We start from the raw sequence: 23752 nt of genomic DNA on the forward strand, positions 1-23752 counted from the left end.
AGACTCACTCTGAATGCAGAACATTTCCCGATGGCTTGGGTAGTTCCTCGTGTAGTGTAAGAGTGGAAAGTACAACTGAGTGATTCATAATACAGACAACTAGCTGGCTATGGAGGTGAGGTGTCTTTTCCTTTCCCCTGCCATGAATTTATAATACTACTACTCCATTTTCCATGATAATAAAATAGCTATAGCTCTTTTGTGTCAGCCTTGTCAAGCCATAATCCAGACAGCCCTCTGAGCACGCCCTTCCTTCCTGGAGCTTCCCTTGTGCCCAGTTCCATCCTCTTAGCTTCAGCTCAGCCTTTTTGTTTTTTGAGACAGAGTCTTGCTCTGTCGCCCAGGCTGGAGTGCAGTGGTGTCATCACAGTTCACTGCAGCCTCAACTCAGGCTCATGTGAACCTCCCGCCTTAGCCTCCTGAGTAGCTGGGACTACAGGTACACCAGGCTTAGCTAATTTTCATATTTTTTGTAGAGATAGGGTCCCACTATGTTGCCCAGGCTGGTCTTGAATTTCTGGCCTCAAGTGATCCTCCTGCTTTGCCCTCCCAAAGTGCTGGGATTACAGGCATGAGCCACCACACCTGATCTGTAATGGATATTCTTGTGCATTATAGTTTTACATACAATGTGGAGGCATATCTGACAGTTACACATCCAGAAGCAGAATTGCCTAGGTAAAGGGTATGAGTATTTAAAGGCAGATAAATATTTCCAAATCATCCTCCAAAGAGATTATTTCAATCTCTACTCTCACCAACAATGTAAGACAGTCTCTGTTTCTGTTTCTGATGAGTTTCTGGGGTGCTGCCTAGGCCTTTATATTTTTTCCAAGTCCCATAGATGATTTCGATGAATCATCAGAGGTGAGATGTTGGCAGTGGCCATAATTCCTGGTGCCTAACAGACCTCTAGAAAGACCCATTGAGCAAAAGAAAACTTTTTTTTTTTTTTTTGAGACAAAGTCTCACTCTATCACCCAGACTAGAGTGCAATGGAGCGATCTTGGCTCACCACAACTCCGCCTCCTGGGTTCAAGTGATTCTCCTGCCTCAGCCTCCCATGTAGCTGAGAATGCAGGCATGTACCACCACTCCTGGCTAATTTTGTATTTTTAGTAGAGACAAGGTTTTGCCATGTTGGTCAGGCTGGTCTCGAACTCCTGACCTCAGGTGATCCACCCGCCTCAGCCTCCCAAAGTGCTGGGATTACAGGTGTGAGCCACCATGTCCAACCTATTTCCTCCATTTTCTATTCTGAAAACTGAGGGTAATTAGGTCCACCTGACAGGGCTGTTGTGCAGATGTTTTAAATAAGAACCCCATGGGGTATGTGGCTGCTGTGGCCAGCTAGGCTTCCCACTCCCCCCAACAAGCCCGCCTTGCAAAATGCACGACTCACATTTGTTCAGCAAAGTGTCCTGTTTCTGCCTGTCAGTGATGTTCTGGGCCACTTAATAATTCAGAGAACCATGGATGGGGAATTAGAGAATGCCAAAGGTGGACAATAATTAACCTCCTGACCACAGGCACTAGCCTTCTATCCACCAAGTCTGGAAACCAACATGGTGTCAGTTTCTCCCCAGGGCAATGATACTCCCCTATAGGAAAATGCTTCAGTGGTCCCCTACCAGGCAAAGAGAGCCACCACCCCTGACTCACTACCATGCGGTGTCTTCAGCCTGGGAGACTGGTGGGCACCACAGTAAGTTCATTCATTCAGCAAGTGTTTATGAAACACTTATCTGAGCCAGGCAATATCCTTGTCTGGGGGCTGGAAGTTCATCTCATTGGAGATGAAGCAGTCCAATCCTTCATTAGACATGAGACGGCTGGGTGCGGTGGCTCACGCCTGTAATTCCAGCACTTTGGGAGGCTGAGGCTGGCAGATCATCTGAGGTCAGGAGTTCAAGACCAGCCTGGCCAACATGATGAAACCCCATCTCTACCAAAAAAAAAAAAAAAAAAAAAAATTAGCTGGACATGATGGTGAGTGCTTCCAGCTACTTGGGAAGGTGGGGCAGAAGAATTGCTTGAACCCAGGAGGCCGAGGTTGCAGTGAGCCGAGATCACCCCACTGCACTTCAGTCTGAGCACCCTAGCCTGGGCAACAGAGCGAGACTTCATCTCAAAAAAAATAAAATAAAATAAAAAGAGAGATGAGAATGTCTGATGGTGAGAGGGGAAGTGACTTTCCCAATGTCCCTTAACCTTCAGAGGTGACTGGTCTTAGCTGTCCTGAGGGCAGAGATGGGACTATATCCAAGTCTGTCACCTCCGTGTCCCTGGTCCAGCTGCACATCCACTGATCATCCTAGCTTAAGAGAGTGTGCTGAGACAGCCTGGAAGATTCTCAGAAGACAAACTAGACAAAAGTCATTTTCTCAAGGGAGGCCGGCCAGGAAGTCTCTCGTACCTCTCCGGGCTGTAGGTAGGTGATGGGTCCCACCGGCATCCCCAGGCTTGACTCTTGCCTGCCTCCCTCTCATACTCAGTACCCCATACTCAGAAAATGGAACTTCCTGTGGTTCACTCTCTGGCTCCTAGGGAAGCGTTTCCCCTCCATCTCTGGCTGGCTCACTGTACTCGCTCTCTGGGTGTTGGATCAAACATCTTTCTCTAGACTAGGGGAGGGTCCCGCAGCACCCTCATTCCCACATCACCACGCTCACCACGTGGAATGGTTGCTCCATCTGTTATCCTTCTTCCCTAGGGAGCAAGTGGAATCTGTGTCAACCCTAAAGATTGCCAGCACCCTGCCCACTGCAGGTACACAGTAAATATTTGTAGACAATGAGGGTGAAGGAACCAAGTGCTTAAAGGAAGTACCTAGATTCAAACTGAGAGAAGAGTAAAGAGAGACTCCATTAGGAACCATTGCTTAAGTGAAATGGGTGGGAGGACATATGAGAAATTTCAAAAGGGAGGAAGAAAACGTTTTTCCTCTCAAAGAAGGGTTCTCTTCCTTTTACATATAAGGACCCAGGCCTACATATTTAATTAAACCCTCATAATGAAGTCTGCAGCATGTGCTCAGGATGGTTAGAAGTTTTAGGATGTAGCACAGGTCTTTAGGGTCCATGTCCAGCAGCCCTGCATGCTGACACAGGTGAGTCACATGTGTCTGTGGCACAGCAACTGTGGGGCAGCATGTTCTGTGGACTTGCACATCTGCTGTGATGACAGACAGCAATCCTGCATTTGGGACTCCACGTAAGACGTTGTTAAAACCAACCCCAACCCCAGAGAGAGAAAGCCACAGCGGCCATCTGCCAAGACAGTAACCGACGATAGAATTACACTGCTTCCTTGATTTTCTTGTAATAAAACTAGGAGCAGCCAATCCTTTGCTAACTCCATTTAGGTTTTTTCTCAGACAAACCAAGCAGCAGCAGAATTGAGATGTACTTTTCCAGGGCATCTCACCCTGGGCAAGAGATCCTGAAATCGGGACTCGGGCGCTGGTCCCGGCTCTACCACTGATTCCCCGACCAGGGCTGGCTTGGAGGCATCAGTTTCCTCCCTGTGTCCGTTTCCCACAAAATAAGGGAAAATCTCTAACTTCCTTCTGTTGCATCAAGCCTGTAATGTGAATACATGAGAGTGAGGGTGGCCCTCCCCTACTCCCTACTACAGAGTGTTTCCCCCAAAATTCACATCTGAATCCCTAACCCCTGATGTGATGGTATTTGGAGGTGGAGGCTGGGAGGTAATTAGGTTTAGACGGGGTCGTGTGGGCAGGATCCTGACCTGATACGATTAGTGTTTTTATAAGAGAAGACACCAGAGAGCTTGCCTGCACTCTTTTGCTCTCTTACCCCCTACAACCCATGTAATATGAAGACACAGCTGGATGCTGGCTGGCTGTAAACCAGGAAGAAGGCCCTCACCAGAGCCCAGCCAGGCCAGATCCTGGACTTCCAGCCTCCAGAATTGTGAGAAATAAATTTCTGTGGTTAAGAAACAACATTCAGTCTATGGTATTTTGTGATGGGAGCCTGAGTAGACTAAGACACTCCCCTAGCCTTGCCTAGGGCTGCCTCAGCCTCGGAAGGCCAAGCTCAGGTCCTCAGGTAGCCTAACAGGCCTGCGCAGATCTGCCCGTGATAGCTGGACTGGGAGTATGACCAACAGTGATCCCCCAGTGCCCTAGGTTGACTGCTCTGATTTGGGTTGGCATTCTCTGCTTGCAGAAGGGAGGGTCCCTCCTATGACAGCCCCTGGACTCCTGAGTCCAGCCCCTGTCCAGAGTTGTGCATCTCTGGGGCCCCTCCAAGGAAAGCAGGACCGGCCCTGGAAGATGGGTCTCCAGGCAGCAATGCCAGGAGCTCCCTTCCGAGTCTCCTCAGTGCAGGGCGTTCTGATGCTGGGGCGGGTAGACAAGAGGAGGAATCCCTTAGGGGTCATGGCAGTCTGCAAGTTCACACAGCACTGCAACAGCAGTCTCTCTGGGCCACACAGTGGTGTTCAAAGGCAGCAACGACTACTCTCAGTTTGGTGAAGAGCAGTCAGACCCCGAGAGGGCCAATTCCCTTGCCTAGGGTAGAAGTGACATGATTTAAATGGTCTTTGGGCTTCCAGTGCAGTACTCTTTCTGCTCTGCCACACGGTTTCTCATACCTGTGCACAGAGAGCTGCAGGGCAAGGCTGGGCAGGAGACCTCTGCAGAGAGGCCCCAACAGAGCCTGGGCTGGGAAGAGGAGAGCAGAGCCTATCAGGTGGGGGAGAAGGTTGCCCATGGGGGTGACACTGGGGCACAGGGCCTTCAGAGAATAAGGGACTTGCCACTTTGGCTGAAGAACAAGAGGCTTCAGGAGGATCTGGGGCAAGGCTAAAGAAGTGGAAGGGGGGCTCTGCATGCCGCCAAGTCAAGGAATGCAATGGAAATTTATTCTGGGAGACAGTGGGGAGCCACTAAAGGCTATCAAGTGGGGAGTGGACCCTGCACTGGGGCCACGGGGCAAGAAGACAGGTGGCCTCTCCATTCACCCTTCCAGTCATTTCATGTTGGCCTCTGACCTCCAACCTCCAGGAGCTTGCAGGCCAGTAGGCAGTGTGCTCCATGCACATCAGGCCTGTGGAGTCTTTCTCAGTACTGGGATGCCCTTGTACAAGGTCAGTCTCAGGGAAATGTCTAGAGAGGGAAGGACTCCTCTCAGCTGCAGTTGGTACAAGCGATTGCCCCATCCCTTCCCCTCCACACCCTGAGTCTGGGCATCTAATTGTCAGAGGTAAGAGGGCTGCTAGGGAGCATTTGGGAAAGCAGAGCTTGGGATCAGGGGGCTGGAGGAAGGGAGGGGACATCACTCCAGAGGCAGGGAGCCCAAGGCACCGGAAGGAGTAGGGGGATGGCAGCCCATTTCATCCCTGGGCTGCAGAAGCCCCTCCATACTTTAGAGAACTTTCCAGAAGGTAAGTGACACATTCCTTTTTTTTTTTTAATTCGAGACAGGGTTTCACCATGTTAGCCAGGATGGTTTTGATCTCCTGACCTCATGATCCGCCTGCCTTGGCCTCCCAAAGTGCTGGGATTACAGGCGTGAGCCACTGCCCCCGGCTGAGTGGCACATTCTTAAGACCACTTGCTGTCAAAGCTCTAAGTGAAGGCTGCCTCTATATAAAGAACCAAGGACACTATTATCTGCTGAGCCAGGCCTGGCTGATCCCCAACAGGCTTTTCCAAAAAGGTACAGTCATGCCATCTAGCTCTTTGTCATCTGGAGTAGAGCTCGGGGACATACATCCCAACCTCCGGTTAGCTGTGGCCACACTGAAAACCTAGCCCATTATTACAGGACAGGACAGTCAGAATGAATCATTCTGGGGCAGGCAGAAAGTCTTCAATTAGGGGAATAGCTCAACGCGTATGTATCAGCGGGTGGGTTAAATGCATCTCTCATGTATAGTTCCTGAGGACAATTTTAACTTATCTGATTATCTCACAAGTTCTCATCTAGACACAACCATGTATAAATAACAAAAATCACTATTCATTGCATTGTTGGACATTTACTCACGTAGATGGTTCCACTGTGCCATTGGTTAGAAACCCACTTTAAATGAGAAAATGGGCAACACTTAAAATTGGCTGAGTTATAACCCAGATGTGGACCTAGGCAGGGGAGAGAAAGGGGCACATGATTCAAAGGAGATAGGACTACATTTGTTTAGAAGGGCTCATGAGAATTTCTTAGAGGTCCTGCAGCCAGCTTTTTTTTTGTTGCTGAGATGGAGTTTTGCTCTTGTTGTCCAGGCTGGAGTGCAATGGCTTGATGGCTCACCACAACCTCTGCCTCCCTGGTTCAAGCAATTCTCCTGCTTCAGCTTTCCAGGTAGCTGGGATTACATGCATGTGCCACCATGCCTAGCTAATTTTGTATTTTCAGTAGAGATGGGGTTTCACCATGTTGGTCAGGCTGGTCTTGAACTCCCAACCTCAGGTTATCTGCCCACCTTGGCTTCCCAAAGTGCTGGGATTATAGGTGTGAGCTACCATGCCCAGCCCTGCAACCATCTTATAGTCAGTTCTTGATTATCACAGGAATGAGGTGGATAGAGGACATGAATAATCTAAAATGATGGCGAATTAAACAAACCAGCAAACCCCTTGCCTCTGGCTTTGGCATGCAGTCAATGTCCATGCGATTCGACATACCCTTTCTGCATCCCCTGTGCCCAATCCCTCCCTGAGCTGGCTGCAGCAGCAGTCTGGGAGGCAGCTGGGCAGGGAGCCACCGAAAGCTATAACATGGATAACCCATTTGCTGAGATTCAAGAATCTGTCCCAAACTGGAAATACTTTCTCACAGGCAGCATAGAGAGGCACACCCAGCTGTGCAGCCAGCTCATCTGCCTAGATGAATGGATGATATAAAAAGGTGGATAAATTAGGTTGTGCCTACAACTGTACCAGTGCTCAGGGACCCTGGCCCTATAACTAGAAAGACCAGCAGGCTGGGGAAGGTAAATTATGGTGCTTTTCTTCCATTTCTGATCCCTTCTCTCAAAATGACTATATTTTAATTCTTTATCTTGGTCCACTTGGAAACAGAATTGCAGGGCAACAAACACAGCAGCATTCTTCAGTGATGGAGGGAAGGAGGTCTGGGAGCATTTTTTTTTTAATTGAGACCAGCTGCAAGGAAATATATACCCAGGACCTATCACTGCCAGCCTCACCATGTGCTGTGAGGTCACCAGGATCAGAAAGCAGAGCAAAGGCTCTCTCAGGAGCGTCCTCTTCTCCCAGGACTCACTGGAATCACACCCAGCAGAATCTCAACCCACCACTTACTAACTAGCTGGTGACCTTAGGCTCTTAATCTAAGCTGCAGTTTCCTCATCTGTCCCTTGAATGCAACAGCATGTGTGCTTAGCACAGTACCCAGCATGCAGCCAGCAGTCAGCGAGGGGTCCACATTATTATTATTCATGTGCCATACTAGCTGACTGGGATAGAGCAGAGAGAGCTGAGGACTAGGGCTCTGTCCAGCTTCAGAATGACACGGAGGTGGGCTGTGGAAACAGCAAAAAGCTGCTTCAGGGGATGAGGAAAGGAAGTTTGAGGGGAGGGGGAGGAGCAGCCACCAAGGCTCAATGGCTAAGAGATGCTGTCACGCACATTCATGCGGGCCCAGCAAAGCCTGGAGACAGGACACACAGGCACACATACACGTACGCGTTGGCAGGGCACCCACACCCACACCCACAGTCCCACTTATCCTTCTTACTTGCACATGTCTTCCCATCGCTGCGGAGCACGTGTCTGTCAGGACACTGACAAGCAAAGGATCTGTCTGTGTTGACACAGGAGTATTCACAACCGTGGTCACTCAGCAGGCAGTAATCCACCCCTGCAAAACCAATAGCCAAGCAGTCCTCCATCAGTGAGACCTCTGGGCTATGGTGATGGGATGAAGCGACCATCAGGTTCACCCCACCCTCCCTTGAAGGCATGCATTCCCAGTGGACATCCCCACTGTCTCCTGGAGCAGGGCAAGGGGGCAGGGGAGGGCTGCCCAAGCATGACCTGCACCCTCTGCAGTCACATAGGTTTCACTCCTGGTGTAAACTTTGCCCTAGGAGGAGAGGAGCGTGGAGGGACTCACGGGAGCAGGTCTTGAGGTCCTCGTTGATGAGGAAGCCTTCTGAGCACTGGCAGACAAAGGACTCCTCTGTGTTCAGACACAGTTGCTCACAGCCATGGTCCTGCTGTGCACAGTGGTCCACCCCTGCATTTGTCACACACACAAAACCATAGAGGAGCTGAGGGGGCAACACCCCACCAGTAACCGAGATTGAAAAACAAAACTGGAGACATAACGAGCCACAGGGAAGCTGTCATTCTATCCCACGTCCCTGGCCCCTCTAGAAAATCAGCCTGGCTTGTTGGTTTTCTTTCCCTTTTTACCCAGGCTGGAGTGCAGTGGTGAGATCTTGGCTCACTGCAACATCTGCCTTCTGGGTGCCAGCGATTCTCCTGCCTCAGCCTGGGGTTACAGGTGCTCGACACCACGCCCAGCCTTTTTTCCCATTTCTTTGTTTGAAGAGTAAAGTGTATAACCCCAACGGCTGGGAAATGCTATCCCTGTTGATGACAGCGGCACTCTGCCAGGACCATGGCACACAGAATCTATAGTCTCAGGGCACCTCTGAGAGCAGGTGCAATTCTCATTTCACAGAAAGGAAAGTGAGGCTCAGGAATGTCAAGGTCAAAACCACACAGCTGATAGGGCAGTGCTTAGAATGCAGGTTCTGGCATCAAACTACCTGGGCTCACACCGCACCTCTTCCACTTCCTAGCTATGGATGCTGGGCATTTCCATGGCCTCTTAGCCATTGTTTCTGACTTGTGAATGTGGAGGAAGATGGTTGCTTTCTTACAGGAATAGGGTGAGAATAAGAGGAGTTGATTCATGTAAAGTGCTTAGAACAGTAGCTAGCATACAGCAACCACTTAATGAAGACACTATTATGATCAATTAGTGCTGAGTAATAACTAGTTTTATAGTTTCATTTCTAATTGAAAATGAAAAAGAATTGTCCTTCTCAGTAAAATCAATTTCGATTTTTTTTTTTTTACCCCCATCATCAGGACATCCAGATTCAAAAAACAAACCAACGCCTGGGCCTGCATGTGTGGCCCATCCTGGCATCAGAACACTGCACAGCTGGTCCTCCGGGCAGCAAGCACCAAAGGCTAATGAACACACAGCTGTGGTGGACAGCTCCCACCAACAGCCCTGCAGGCTGCCTCCCAGGCTTTCCTTATGGAGAAAATGCACCTCCAGAGACTGGACAGACACTGGAGGCCTTGTGCAGGGCTGCCAAGTGGGCCTCTTGACTCCGCAGAGCCTGGGACTAGTGCCTTCTGGAACATTCCACCAGTGGATGCAAACACTTGCTGGATCTTGGGAGCTCCATGCCTGTGTTCACATCCTGGTATTGCCATTTACTAGTTCAGGACCCCAGGACAGTGACTTAATCCCTTTGTGCCACAGCTTCCCCTTCTTCATATAGGGACAAGAATGTGGGTGCCTAGTAGGGCAGCTGTGAGGATGCAGTGAGTTTATGCATGGAACGTGCTCAGGGCATTGCCAGCACAGAGTGAGCGCCTCAGAAGGGCTTGCTGTGTTTATGGCCTGGGGTCCCTGATCCCTCAGGGAAAGCAGAACCCCATGGCTTTCTCTACAAACTGCAAGACAGAAATGGCTTGGTTTATACTTGCTCTGAGTTGACTAGATCCCCGAGAGAATGGAGGGTCCCAATATCTTGTGGTTCATCCTTAGAGCTCTTCTGGCCCCCAGAGGCATGCTGGGAGGGGCGGTCAGGCCATGTCCCTGGTGACCTGCATGGGCTTGGCCAGGTGAGGCCCACCTGCCCTGGGAAAACTGCCAGGGCTATCAGCTGGCAGACCTGACACTCCAGGAAATATGCCAGATATGCACAGATCCATGGTAACCAGGGCGTCTCCTGTTGAATGGGAGCCCTGCTCCCTGCTGGCCTCTCATTAGACTGAGACATGCAGAGGCAATGTACAGCAGGCGCTGACTTTGGTACCAACTTTCCAGTTCAAAAGCCCTTTGGCCTCTGAGATCAGTCCTTATAAAGCCTTAACTGAGGCTGGACTTGGTGGCTCAGGCCTCTAATCCTAGCACTTTGGGAGGCTGAGGTGGGTGGATCAGCAAGGTCAGGAAATTATGACCATCCTGACTAACACGGTGAAACCCCATCTCTACTAAAAATGCGAAAAATTAGCTGTGCATGGTAGCATGTGCCTGTAACCCCAGGTACTCGAGAGGCTGAGGCAGGAGAATCACTCGAACCCGGGAGACGGAGGTTGCAGTGAGCCAAGGTCACGCCAGTGCACTCCAACCCGGGCAACAGAGTGAGACTTCACTGTGGCACTTTGTTCCTTTGTTCTCTCTAGACACTGGAGGGCCACACTTTCCTGAGGACTGCCCTGGCCCTCATATTTCATGTAGGAAACTTCCCTGTGGGCAGTGTGGAGCCCAGTGCTCAACAGCTGCACTGTCCTCACTCACAATCTCTCTCTGTCTCCAAGGGGAGCAGATGTGGGGTTGCTGAGTGGAAAGGCACACAAAGGGCCCCCTCTGCATGTGCCGTGCCATGGAGATGGGCCCCTCTCCCGCATGCCAAGGGCACAGGCTCCACAGCCACACTCAGGCACTCCCACCCTGCTGTCCAGGACCCGTGGGGATGGTGCCTCATAAAAAACCATGGAGCCACCCAGCTGGCAGAGCCTGCAAGTTCCTACACATTTACATCACCAAGTGGAGCTTCGCTGTGGCTCTGACACAAGAAAATGAAGATAAGCCTTCGCAGAAAGTCCCATGTTTCTTGCCTCTGCCCTCAGATCAACCTCTGTAGCTTGCTTTCTAAGATCTGTTCCCTCTGGCCTCTTGTCCCAATCTGGGGCCGGGCACTGGCCACTCTCACAGGCTCCACCATAGGAACTGTTCCCCTTGACTAGAAGTTCACCCTATGTCAGGCACCAGGCTAAGATAGCAAAATGGCTCCTATTTCTCCCTGTAAGAACCTGTGGGATCAATCCAACATTAGTTTCACCTTTTGTCATAGATGGGAAGTCAAAGTATGGAGAAGGTAAATAACTTGTCCAAGGTCATACACGTCTAGTAGGGGGAAGAGGCTGGATTTGAAATCAGGCCTGTCTGACCTAGGAAATGCTCTCAACAGCAAATACTAATATTAGTTAACATTTATTGAGTGCTTATGCCTAGCAGCACTGTTCTAAGTAGTTTTACTCCTATTCTTTTTTTTTTTTTTGAGGTGGAGTCTCGCTCTATTGCCCAGGCTGGAGTGCAGTGGCGTGATATCTGTTCAGTGCAACCCCTACCTCCCAGGTTCAAGCATTTCTCCTGCCTCAGCCTCTCAAGTAGCTGGGATTATAGGTGCCTGCCATCATGCCCAGCTGATTTTTTGTATTTTTAGTAGAGTCAGGGTTTCATCATGTTGGCCAGGCTGTTTTTGAACTCCTGACCTCAAGTGATCTACCTGCCTTGGCTTCTCAAAGTGTTGGGATTACAGGCATGAGCCACCACACCCAGCCCCTATTCATTCTTTTAATCCTTGCAACCCAGTCTGTTGGGTTGGGTAGTTGTTAGTATTAATAGTCATATTCTACGGATGAGGAAACTAAAGGTAAGGAAGGCTACACCTGACAGACCATCAGGAAACCCCAGGGGGCTCCAGACATGACTGGTTGCTAGTGAGCCCGCCTGGTGCCTGTGAGTGGACCTCACCCTCCGTCAGCACCCCGCCCCTAGGGTACACTCACGGCTGCAGCTTTTGCCGTTGGGGTCCAGGGTGTAGCCTCGGCGGCAGCGGCAGTAGTAACCCTCCTCCGTGTTGACGCACTCGTGCTCACAGCCCGGTTTGTTCAGCGCGCAGTAGTTGATCCCTGAGGGGAAGAAGGGCAGACCCTCCTTCAGACTCTGGGCTTCTTCCAGGGCTGAGGGCAGCCCCTTGGGGCTCCTGTGAGCCCCCATGGAGAGGACTGGTGGGTGCTGGGTGCTGAGGTAAGCTGGAACAGATCATTCATTCATTTATCCACGAACCAAGTGCCAGGCCCTGAGCTAGACGCGGGGATGTAATGGCGATTAAGATGGAGGCCTGCCTTGAGGTGTTCAGGCTCTGGCAAGGAGACAGGCAAGGGAATGGCAACCATAAGACAATGCAGAGCATAGAGCAGGGGCCTCCCTGAGTCCTGGGGTGAGGGGGTCTTCCCAGAGGAGATGAGGCCAACTGGAGGCCCCAGGGAGGAGGAGGAGTTCCATAGGCAAGCGGGGTCCAAAGGAAGGAGAACGTGAGGACTTGAGGATAGCAAACACAAACGCCCAGGGATGAAGGGACAGCAAACACAAGTGCTTGGGGATTAGGGGACAGTGAACACAAATACGAGGGGATGAGGGCACAGTGAACACAAACTCCTGGGGATGAGGGGACAGCGAACACAAATGCCTAAGCATGAGGGGACAGTGAATGCAAACACCTGGGGATAAGGGGACAGCCAACACAAATGCTTAGGGATTAGGGGAGGACAGCAAACACAAATACCAGGGGAAGAGGGGACAGCAAACACAAGTGCCTGGGGACGAGGGGACAGTGAACACAAATTCCTGGGGACGAGGGGACAGTGAACACAAATTCCTGGGGACGAGGGGACAGTGAACACAAATTCCTGGGGACGAGGGGACAGTGAACACAAATTCCTGGGGACGAGGGGACAGTGTACACAAATTCCTGGGGACGAGGGGACAGTGAACACAAATTCCTGGGGACGAGGGGACAGTGAACACAAATTCCTGGGGACGAGGGGACAGTGTACACAAATTCCTGCGGACGAGGGGACAGTGAACACAAATTCCTGGGGACGAGGGGACAGTGTACACGAATTCCTGGGGACGAGGGGACAGTGAACACGAATTTCTGGGGACGAGGGGACAGTGTACACGAATTCCTGGGGACGAGGGGACAGTGTACACGAATTCCTGGGGACGAGGGGACAGTGAACACGAATTCCTGGGGACGAGGGGACAGTGAACACGAATCCCTGGGGACGAGGGGACAGTGTACACGAATCCCTGGGGACGAGCGGACAGTGAACACGAATTCCTGGGGACAAGGGGACAGTGAACACGAATTCCTGGGGACGAGGGGACAGTGTACACGAATTCCTGGGGACGAGGGGACAGTGAACACAAATTCCTGGGGACGAGGGGACAGTGAACACAAATTCCTGAGGACGAGGGGACAGTGTACACAAATTCCTGGGGACGAGGGGACAGTGAACACAAATTCCTGGGGACGAGGGGACAGTGAACACAAATTCCTGGGGACGAGGGGACAGTGTACACAAATTCCTGGGGACGAGGGGACAGTGTACACAAATTCCTGGGGATGAGGGGACAGTGAACACAAATTCCTGGGGACGAGGGGACAGTGTACACAAATGCCTGGGGATGAGGGAGAGGGGCACGCCTGGGGAGCTGTGAGAAGCTGAGTATGGCTGGAGTGTGAGGAGAGAGATGAGGCTGGGAGGCAGAGTGAGCTGGCCCAGCTGAGCATGGCTGGTTGTGCAGGGTCTTGCAAGCCCCAGGATGGAGCAGTGAAGGCTCTGAACAGGTGACTGGAGGTAAGAATGTTGGTGGAAGTGACAAGGCCAAGGTTATGCCTTGAAGAAGACTTTGCAGTAGAGGCGGAAAGGCAGGCAAACTTCACTAAATCTTCAGGAAACCAGGTGCTCTATAGGACAGAGACAACAGTTCCTGCTCTCTGAGAGTTTGTTTAAAGGAGCCTGGTACCTGAAGTGTACCTGTGAATTCTCCAGCATTTCCCCCTTTGATGGACAAAGAGCAAGCCGAGGCTCAGTTGAGCTGAACTGAACTGAGTCAGTGGCCAAAGAGCTGAGAACCGGGGCAAAAGCCACACTCCCCAGCCGACCTCCTTCCAAAAAAGATGGAAAAGCTCTCTATGCGCATGATAGTAAAAAAAGAAGAGGAAAAAAAAAAAAAGAAAGATGGAAAAGCTAAGAAAATCCAGTGTCTCTCTCAAGTTAACCTGATCACTAGGGCTCAAAGCATGTAGACAGCTTCTGTCTACAGTGACATCTGACAGTGACATCGAGCGGCATGAAGCAGAAGAAACAAAAGGTGATCTTGCAAAATATCCAGCTACTTAGGGAGGAAGGAGTTAGCAGTTTCATGAAGGGTCCGGATGCTTTGCCTTGCTCTGTTCAGATCACACTGGCATCGTATCATGGGACTGGAGGAGGCGCATCTCTGATGCTGCTCCAGGCTACTGCAGTCCTGTCACTCTATGGAAAGGCCAGCAGATGGAAAAACTGTGTCACAACCAGCAGCCAATAAGCAATTCCTTTCCTGGTAGAAAATGCTAAAGCCATAGGACCCCACACATAGCAGGCTCCAGGGGAGACAGAGAAAAGGGCACAAAATGAGCTTGTGGGGAGCCTTTATGAGACTGGTGTTGTGGGAAAAGGTCACCACCAACCTCATTGGCTGGGCTGGATCAGTTTAACTGCACAGCATTGTTCTGTTTCTGGGGATGTGGCAGACACTGTTGGTTGTCTTGCCAATAACCATTATCTCATGACCCCCAAGCATGAATCATGGTTGGTCTAAGCCAGCATGGCAACCATGTTCTTCTTTGTCAATCATTGGTCAAGGGGTGGGAATATGCCCTGGTTCTGGCCAATGAGACATAAGAAGTTTACTGGGGCACCTCTCTTCTTCCTGAAAAGACAAAGGCAGCCAGGCACAGTGGCTCACGCCTGCAATCTCAGCACTTTGGAAGGCCAGGTGGGAAGATCACTTGAGGCCAGGAGTTTGAGACCAGCACGGCCAACATGGCGAAACCCCAACTCTACTAAAAAACAAAACAAAACAAAAAACAAAATTAGCAGGACACAGTGGCACATGCCTTCAATCCCAGCTACTTGGGAGGCTGAGGCATGAGAATTGCTTGAACCCAGGAGGCAGAGGTTGCAGTGAGCCAAGATTATGCCACTGTACTCTAGCCCGGGGAAACAAAGCAAGACTCCATATAAAAAAAAAAAAAAAAGACAAAGGTGTATGAAGAGAAATGAGAAATGCTTTTCTCTTCTGTCTTTTGTCCTTTTTGCCTTCAAGTCTAGCAGTGTGAGGATATAATGCTGGGAGCTGCAGCAACCATCTTGCAACCACAAGGTGACAAGCATGAAGACGAAAATGCAACATGCTTTGGCAGAATTGAAAGACAGAAAGAATCTGGGTTCTTGATAATATCACTGAGTCACTGAGCCATCCATAGGACCAACCACCCTTGGACTTGTTAGGTAAAAAAGTAGCCAGGCGAGGGGACTCATGCCTATAATCCTAGCAGTCTGGGAGGCCGAAGTGGGCAGATCATGAAGTCAAGAGATGGAGACCATACCGGCCAATGTGGTGAAACCCTGTCTCTACTAAAAATACAAAAATTAGCTGGGCACCCGTAATCCCAGCTACTTGGAGGCTGCGGCAGGAGAACTGCTTGAACCCGGGAGGTGGAGGTTGCAGTGAGCTGAGATTGCGCCACTACACTCCAGCCTGGGCGATAAAGCGACACTCCATCTCAAAACAAAACAAAAAGTAAAGTAAATGTCCTTCTGACTTAAGATACCATTAATTGGATTTCCTGTTTTGTGTGATCAAAAAGCACCATAACTGATACAGGGGAAATAATCTAAAATCATAAAGTAATGAATACATTTTATTTTTACCATGTATCTCCCCAAAAATTCTTTCAGGAAGCTCACATCTACAAATCAATTGAAGGTATGATGTCACCCTCTTGCCTCAGTGGCTCATTCTTAGCACAGGCTAACCCCTCCATCTTCCTGCATGTTCAGCTCAACGTCATTTTGTCATCCTATATGACCTCCCAGATGGAGTCAGTTCTTTCTACAGGACCACTCTGTCATAGCATTCACCACAATGCTTATGTAGTGTGTTTTGTATCTGTGATACTTCAAAGTCTGTTTCTTTCACTAGACTGAGTTCCACGAGCAGGAACCATGCCATCTTTATTTTTCTCACTATCAGTGGCAGTCTAATAGTACCTTTCGTGATGATAATCATAGCTGCTATCATTTCTTAAACCCTGCTAAATGCCAGATGCTGTGCCACCTACTTTACAAACACGACTTCACTTGACCTTGTAAGATGTGTGTGATTGTTATCCATATTTCAAAGCTGAGGAATTGGGGTTTACTGAGGTTAACCACTTGATCAAGACCCACTGCTAGTAAGAACAGAGATGTGAGTGGGGCCCAGACCTGAGGGACCCCTCAAAGGGTCTGTTAGAGAATCTGGGTGGGTGCAGTGGTTCATGCCTATAATCCCAGCACTTTGGAAGGCCAATGTGGGTGGATTACTTGAGGTCAGGAGTTCAAGACCAGCCTGGCCAACATGGTGAAATACCGCCTCAACTAACAATACAAAAATTAGCTGGGCATGGTGGTACACATCTGTAGTCCCAGCTATTCGGGAAGCTGAGGTATGAGGATCACTTGAACCCAGGGGATGGAGGTTGCAGTGAGCCAAGATCATGCCACTGTACTCCAGCCTGGGTGACAGAGATTCCGTCTTTAAAAAGAAAAAAAAAAAAGAATCCACAATGTGCCCTCCCAGGTAATTGGTGGCTGAAGCTTCCTTCATGCCCAGAGTATGAGCAGAACACCTGCAGACAGAATCCATGGAGAGAAGGCCGCAGCAAGCAGGGCTGGCCACATCACCTTGCTGTGTCACTGACCCTTGGCATTGTCTCTGGAACTCATTCCTATGTGAGGAGAGGGGGGATATTGTTAGCTGTGTGCAGTTTCTGTTCATCTACCTGACACTCATCAACAACCTCTGTGCAGGTCATAACTGAGTGCCAGGAAACAAGCCAAGAGCTTCGATGGAGGAAAAACAGGCCTAGCAGTAAAACACCAGCCACAGACAGACGGACAAACACAGAACATGAAGGGCCCATAGTCTGGGGCCTTTGGGAATCACTCCATTACATTATCAGGGAAAGGTGAACAATCTTTAGCCAACAATCTCTCTCTCTCTTTTTTTTTTTAAGACAGTCTTACTTTGTCACCCAGGCTAGAGTGCAGTGGTGCAATCTCAGCTCACTGCAACCTCCAACTCCTGGGTTCAAGTGATTCTCCACCTCAGCCTCCTGAGTAGCTGGGGCTACAGGCATCTGCCACCACACCTGGCTCATTTTTTTTGTATTTTTTAGCATAGACGGGGTTTCATGATGATGGCCAGGCTGGTTTCAAACTCCTAACCTCAGGTGATCCACCCACCTCAACCTCCCAAAGTGCTGGGATTACAGGTATGAGCCACCGTGGCTGGCAGTCAACTCTCTTAAAACCCATCATTCAGCTACTGTGGAAAACAGCATGGCGGTTCCTCAAAAAATTAAATATAGAATTAACTACATGATCCAGCAATTGCACTTCTGGGTATACACACCCAAGTTCACAGCAGTATTAATACACAAGAGCCAAAAGGTGGAAGCAACCGCGGGGTCTATCAAAGGACGAGTGATGTATACATACAATGGATTATGATCCAGCCGTAACAAGGAAATTCTCACCCGTCCTACAACTGAATGAACCTTGAAAACATTATGTCAAGCAATATAAGCTGGTTACAAAAGGACAAATATTCTATGATTCCACTTATATGAGGCACCTAGAATAATCAAATTCATAGACAAAAAGTAGATTGGTAGCTGGCTGCTAGGAGATGGAGGAAGGGGAGCTGGGGAATTATTGTTTAATGGGTATAGAGCTTCAGTTTGGGGTGATGAAGAAGTTCTGAAGATTGAAGGTGGTGATGGTTACACAATAATGTGAATGTGTTTAATCCCACTGGACTGTATACTCACAAAGAGTTAAAATGGTATATTTCATGTTATATAGATTTTGCCACAATAAAAATGCCAGTGTTGCCGGGCATGATGGCTCATGCCTGTAATCCCAGCACTTTGGGAGGCTGAGGTGGGTAGATCACCTGAGGTCAGGAGTTTGAGACCAGCCTGACCAACATGGAGAAATCCCATCTCTACTAAAAATATCAAATTAGCCAGGCGTGGTGGTGCAAGCCTGTAGTCCCAGCTACTTGGGAGGCTGAGGCAGGAGAATCACTTGAACCCAGGAGGCAGAGGTTGCAGTGAGCTGAGATCACTCCATTGCACTCCAGCCTGGGCAACTAGAGCAAAACTCTGTCTCAAAAAAAAAGCCAATGTTGTCTTTAAGAAAGATTTATATTTACATATTTCAAAACAATATATGGTACACAATAAAAAATATACAGTTTTTATTTGTCAATTAAAAAAATAAATACTAAAAAGATATACAACTATGTTATATCAATTTTAAAACCTCAGAAAGGAGTGCTTGCTTCTGCAGTACATATAATAAAAACATAAAAAGGAAAACATTTTTTAAAAATTAAAATAAGTTAGTAATTAAGGTTTCAAATAATATATTTTTTTAAAAAAAGAATGATTTACACATGAGATAATTCAACTGGAAAACATTTAGATTCTTAAAGAGGTTATCACCCAGCCACCTGGCAGACAGCAATCCAAAACCCATGCTTTTCGGCTGGGCATGGTGGCTCATGCTGTAATCCCAGCACTTTGGGAGCCTGAGGAGGGAGAAGCATTTGAGTCCAGGAGTTTGAGACCAGCCTGGACAACATGGTGAAACTTCATTTCCACTAAAAATACAAAAACTAATCGGGCCTGTTGGCGCTCGCCTGTAGTCCCAGCTACTTGGGAGGCTGAAGTGAGACTAACACTGAGCCCAGGAGACGGAGGTTGCAGTGAGCCAAGATTGCTCCACTGTACTCCAAAATGGGTGGTAGAACAAGACTCTTCCTCAAAAAAAAAAAAAAAAAAAAAAAGACCCTTTCCCAAATGATTCTTTTTAGCAGAGGTTTAACTGTCTTTTTGCCTTCTCACCACACGCCTGTCATATTTCCTCATGTGTGTGCTTCTCAGATATTCACTCACTCACTTATTCATTCACTAAAAATTTAATGAAGACCTACTATGCATCCTATATCTGGTACCATGGTGTTCTGACATGGTACCCACAGGTCAGGCTTGGACGCAACTTAATCTGGTAAGGCCCAGAGTGTCCACTAAAGCTCTGTGGGGTCAGATGGCAGGACTGTCAGATAACAAATCAAACAATCTTTCTGAGTGCTAACATGTGAAACAGTTGGAGCCCTGAGGAGGTAAGACTGAAACCATGAAAGATCAGTGACCCCAGGCCGTACATTCTGATACCAGCTGATTGCACAGATAGTTTCTAAAAAACTGGAGCGGCAACAGGGTGTTAAGGCAGGAAGTCGTGTTCCTACAGTTTAGGAAATCCAGCTCCAGAGAAGTAGAAAGTAGCTGCTCAGGGTCACACAACCAATATGAGTGACATTGCCAAGGCTGAGCCTCATGCCTCCTGGCTCAATCCAACCCGCAGGCTTCACACTGATTTTTGAGAGTGCCCATCATGGTACCAGAATCAGGGATCCTGGAGCCCAGCAGAGGGAATGCACCCACACCTAATTAGGCCCAATGGCTCTAAACGGGCAGCCAGGGCAATCGCAGTTTCTGTGCTTAGCACTACTGCTTTAATAATTCATGCCTTCAACTGATGACCGCAATCTTCAGGAGGAGCAAGAACAAATCCTGGCCAAGAGTCTTTTCCTAGTAGGATTCTGCCTTCATCCTTTCCCCAGTTTAATTTGGATGACATCAAATTCCTTTAAAAAGACATTTCATATTAGATTTGAAAATTGCCCACATCCCTCAACCTCCTGTTAAATGTAAATGGCCGTACCCTGGGCTGCAGGTCTGTAATATGCAGATCGCTCGAGAGACCTCAGGCTTCTAATAACAAACTCCAGATTTTTAAACCCAATTTCTTGGCTACCCTCATCCACATAATGCTCCAGAGAGACAGTGAGCACTCGCTTCCGTTTACAGCTGTCTGTCCTAATGGGCTGAGTGTAAGCATGAAGTCAGGGGCGGCTCCCGCAGGCTGACCTCAGGAGTCAGGGCTGGGTTCACAGCAGACAATGGAAAATATAATGATGAGGTGGGACATTGGGTGAGGGCTGAGGAGGACATGGGCTTTTAGGAACAAATGTCATTTTTTCTGGATGAAAAAGTAGGGCGTTTGGCTGAAGAGGTGCTATACCCACTGAATATACATGGATGAGCACTGGGGTCTCTGGTCTGGGCCATGGCTAGCTTGCAAACAGGCCCACTCAGGGCCCAATTTGCAGTGCTCAGACCACTCCCAAATGGCCACTCCCTCTCTACTTGCCCTTCTGTTCCCAGCCTTCTTTTTCCCTTGATAATGATGCCTGCCTTGCCCTGGACCTTCTCTTATTCCAAGTGCTTCTCCAGGAAGGGTGTGGAGGGAGTAGCAGAATTTAAGGGACTCAGACTATTGGTAAGAGATGCAGAATTTCAAGGAAATGTCCTCCACCCCTGGCCCCAAGCCTAACTTGTTTCCTCTTTTCCCTGAATTAGTAACGCTTGAGGAAGCTTGAAACCGCAATGAGCATCTGAGCTGAACCAGATCGAATCACTGCCCACAGAGAAGCTTTGGGTCTGCAAATACGAGTCCACCTGTCAGTGATTTTCCCTGGGTGCAGCCAGTCCCTCACACACCCACTCCTAGCAAAAGGTGTAAATAGCACAGACAGGAGGGGCCAGACCAGAAAAGTTGGCCCTCTGACCTACTGCAGGCATGTGTGGTCTTATGGAAAATAGCTTATCTAATTGTTTTCACATTCTGAATGCTCTCAATTAAAATTTCCATTTAATGCTTGAATGTGTCCAGAGTTTGTACCCTTGAAAGGTGGTGGGAATAGTTTTATAAGAGAGGCTCAGTTTCAAAATCGAGGATTTGCAACCATCTGCCACTATACACAGTTTAACACTTGCTAAAATGAGTATGCAAGCTAATCTGTGCTATGAGCAGAATGTGACTCATCTGGATTCAGTTAAATAGCTCATGGTGCTTTTCAAAAAAGATAGATGTGAAACCTTTGAAAACGCAGTCTTGCCATGCAGAATGCTGCTGTACATACCGTCAGGAAGAAGCAGGTGAAGGAGCATACAGGAAATGACATCCCTCAATGGCAGCTCCAGAGAGTTCTACGAATGGCATTGTCAGCAGACCCCAAACAATTCAGTGTGCATAAGTGTGGATTGATGAGGGAAAGACTTTCTCAAAAACAATGCACAACTTGCATGCCTAAAAAAAGGCTATTGTTTCTAATAAGATTGAAGGATTCAAATAATACCTGCAACTTCTTCAGGATGGTGCATCCTGGAAAGATTCCCTTATTCATTCCCATTCAGCAAACATGGTGCACATCTATGAATGCCAAGCACTCTTTGAGCTTTTGAGAATTCAGCAGCGAGAAAAGCCATCCGTTCTAGCAGTTCTACCATGAATGGTTTGTCTTAAACAGGTGCCCTCTGGGGCCTGTGCTCAGATCCCCACTCATGCCTCTTGATGTGCCAGATGACAGGCATTTGAGGAACTCAGCACACCCTAAATACCACCCCACTGACACCCTGTACCCCTTGAATACTGCTGGGATGTCCTAGAGTCTCATTTTTCTTCTTTCCCATCAAAGGGAGTAGAGCTGCAGTGTCCCTGCTCTTAGCATCCATCAAGTGTCTTATCTTGTAGGATTAGAAGAAACCAGCTCCTTCTACCTCTCATCTCTGGGCCCATTCTTTTCTTTCTCCCACACTCCAATGCTATGGGAATAGGGGGGAGGGAAAGTGCACCTGCATTTCACATAGGTGGGAGCTTCAGCTTGGGCCCCCACTTGGCTAATTGAATCCAATGGCCAGACTCCTTCAGTCTCTAAAATCATCCACATAATAGGACCTAGTGAGCCAAAAAGTAAAATGAAGGGCAGAATAATGTTAATAGTCACAATGCTGAATACAACCACATCTTGCTTACGATTTGCAAGGAAAGGAAAACTAACTCAAAGAGCATTTAGCGGAACAGGCCCTTCTCCAACTCCCACTGTGACTTACTTCTGCAGGTTTTCTTATCTGGATTCAAGGTAAAGCCTTTCAGGCAGTGGCAGGAATAGGAATCATCTGTGTTAACACACTCGTGCTGACATCCATGGTTAGATGAGGCACAGTAGTCTATCTCTGGCAAGAAGGAAAAATCACAAGAATGGCAAATAAATCAATAAAGCTAGCAACACGAAAACTATGGATTTCCAGTCTTCATCTTCCCAAACAGGTAAAATGCCATACCTCAAAGAGTCACACCATAAAGGGGTCTCCCAATAAAGCTACTTCCATGTTTAGAGATATGGCCTCTCCTAAGAGAAACTTCTTCTTTTCCTTATCCTCCTCCTTCCTCCCCCTCCTCCCTCTTCCTCCCCCTCCTCCTCTTTTTCTTCCTATTATTATTACCTGGACTTTTCTGCTAGGCAAAGAGAAACTTTCTGACATATTACAAAATGTTTATGCAACAAATTTGTAAAGATGTTTTCCTTGTCTTTATTCACGGAAGAGCCACTAAAATGAAAATGGGGTATTTGCCAGACTGTAGGCTGAGAAGAGTTTAGCTGAGTGTTTTATGGAATTTAAGCAATTAAAGCAATTAAACATTCCCAAAGCCAAACTCCAAACCACTTAAACCCGTCAAACAATGAGCCAAACAATAAGACACAAAATCATATCCTGGGAAAAATAAGGCCTAGGAGTCAAAGGCGTAAATACTCTAAGTTCAAAACACATCCTAGTTACGTCATTAGGCTCAGCTGCACAAATAAGATCTTTACCTCAAGATTCACAGAGAATGTGATCTCTAGGGATACAGTAATTTAAACCAAAAAAAATGTTTTTAAGTATTTCGTGAAATCTGTTATAATGGAATTTTACTTGCATAAATGTTTTTATTTTGTCTTTGTTCTTTTTTATTTCTTTTTTTGTTCTTTTTTTTGTATAAGCATTTTTAAATATGGAAAGAAACTTTTATTGCAGAATCTGAGCAAAGTATTTTTCCATAGTGGAACTTAGACACATTGTTTAAAATTGCTTGAAATAAATGACCACTGACAAAATCTTAAAAGGAATCTTTGTTTTCATGAGGGCTTTTATTGTTTTAAGAAACATTTGAACTGCATAATCTTCCTAATAAAGAATTTGGTATAGATGAGAGTTTTCCCAGTCCATACCGAAGGAAAGAAACTGTGTAAGAGAAAGGCATACAATATTTCTAAAAGGAAGAAATGTTGAGTAAGATGCCAATTTTTCCTAATTTAAACTTATGGAAATGCTACGCAAAATATACAATAATGTCCACTTTCAAAAATGGACTAGGTCGTATAATAAATCCATGTACATAGCACCCAGGTTCAAGAGAATCAATCTATGGCGGCTCTTCTTTCAGCTACATTCTCACTCTCCATAGTTAGGTCCTACATTACTTTGAAGCAAACTCCAGACGTTTATTATTATTATTATTATTATTTTGTTTTTGTTTTGAGACAGAGTCTTGCTCTGTCACCTAGGCTGGAGTGCAATGGTATGATCTAGGCTCGCTGAAACCTCTGCCTCCTGGGTTCAAGTGATTCTCCTGCCTCAGCCTCCTAAGTAGCTGGGATTACGGGTGCGTGCC

General features: G+C 48.0%; 2 protein-coding genes across 13 annotated transcripts in view; both read right to left on the minus strand.

Annotated features, from left to right (window-relative positions):
• MATN2 (matrilin 2) overlaps positions 1–23752 on the minus strand; it is a 173544-nt gene that overhangs the window by 22489 nt on the left and 127303 nt on the right. For all 12 annotated transcript variants that reach the window (XM_078353486.1, XM_078353484.1, XM_035277629.3 and 9 more), the window contains exons 7-10: positions 22150–22272; positions 11819–11941; positions 8109–8231; positions 7731–7853 (exon numbers count right to left, since the gene is read on the minus strand). In XM_078353486.1, the coding sequence (XP_078209612.1) occupies positions 7731–7853; positions 8109–8231; positions 11819–11941; positions 22150–22272 (492 nt within the window). The remainder of the gene's footprint in view (positions 1–7730; positions 7854–8108; positions 8232–11818; positions 11942–22149; positions 22273–23752) is intronic.
• On the minus strand, positions 12426–13738 carry LOC144579791 (uncharacterized). The gene is given in 2 exon segments (XM_078353489.1): positions 12426–13559; positions 13561–13738. Coding segments are annotated over 2 exon segments (1044 nt in total). The 5' UTR covers positions 13609–13738; the 3' UTR covers positions 12426–12563.

This window comes from Callithrix jacchus, chromosome 16, assembly GCF_049354715.1.
Source record: "Callithrix jacchus isolate 240 chromosome 16, calJac240_pri, whole genome shotgun sequence".
Taxonomy (NCBI): Eukaryota; Metazoa; Chordata; class Mammalia; order Primates; family Cebidae; genus Callithrix; species Callithrix jacchus.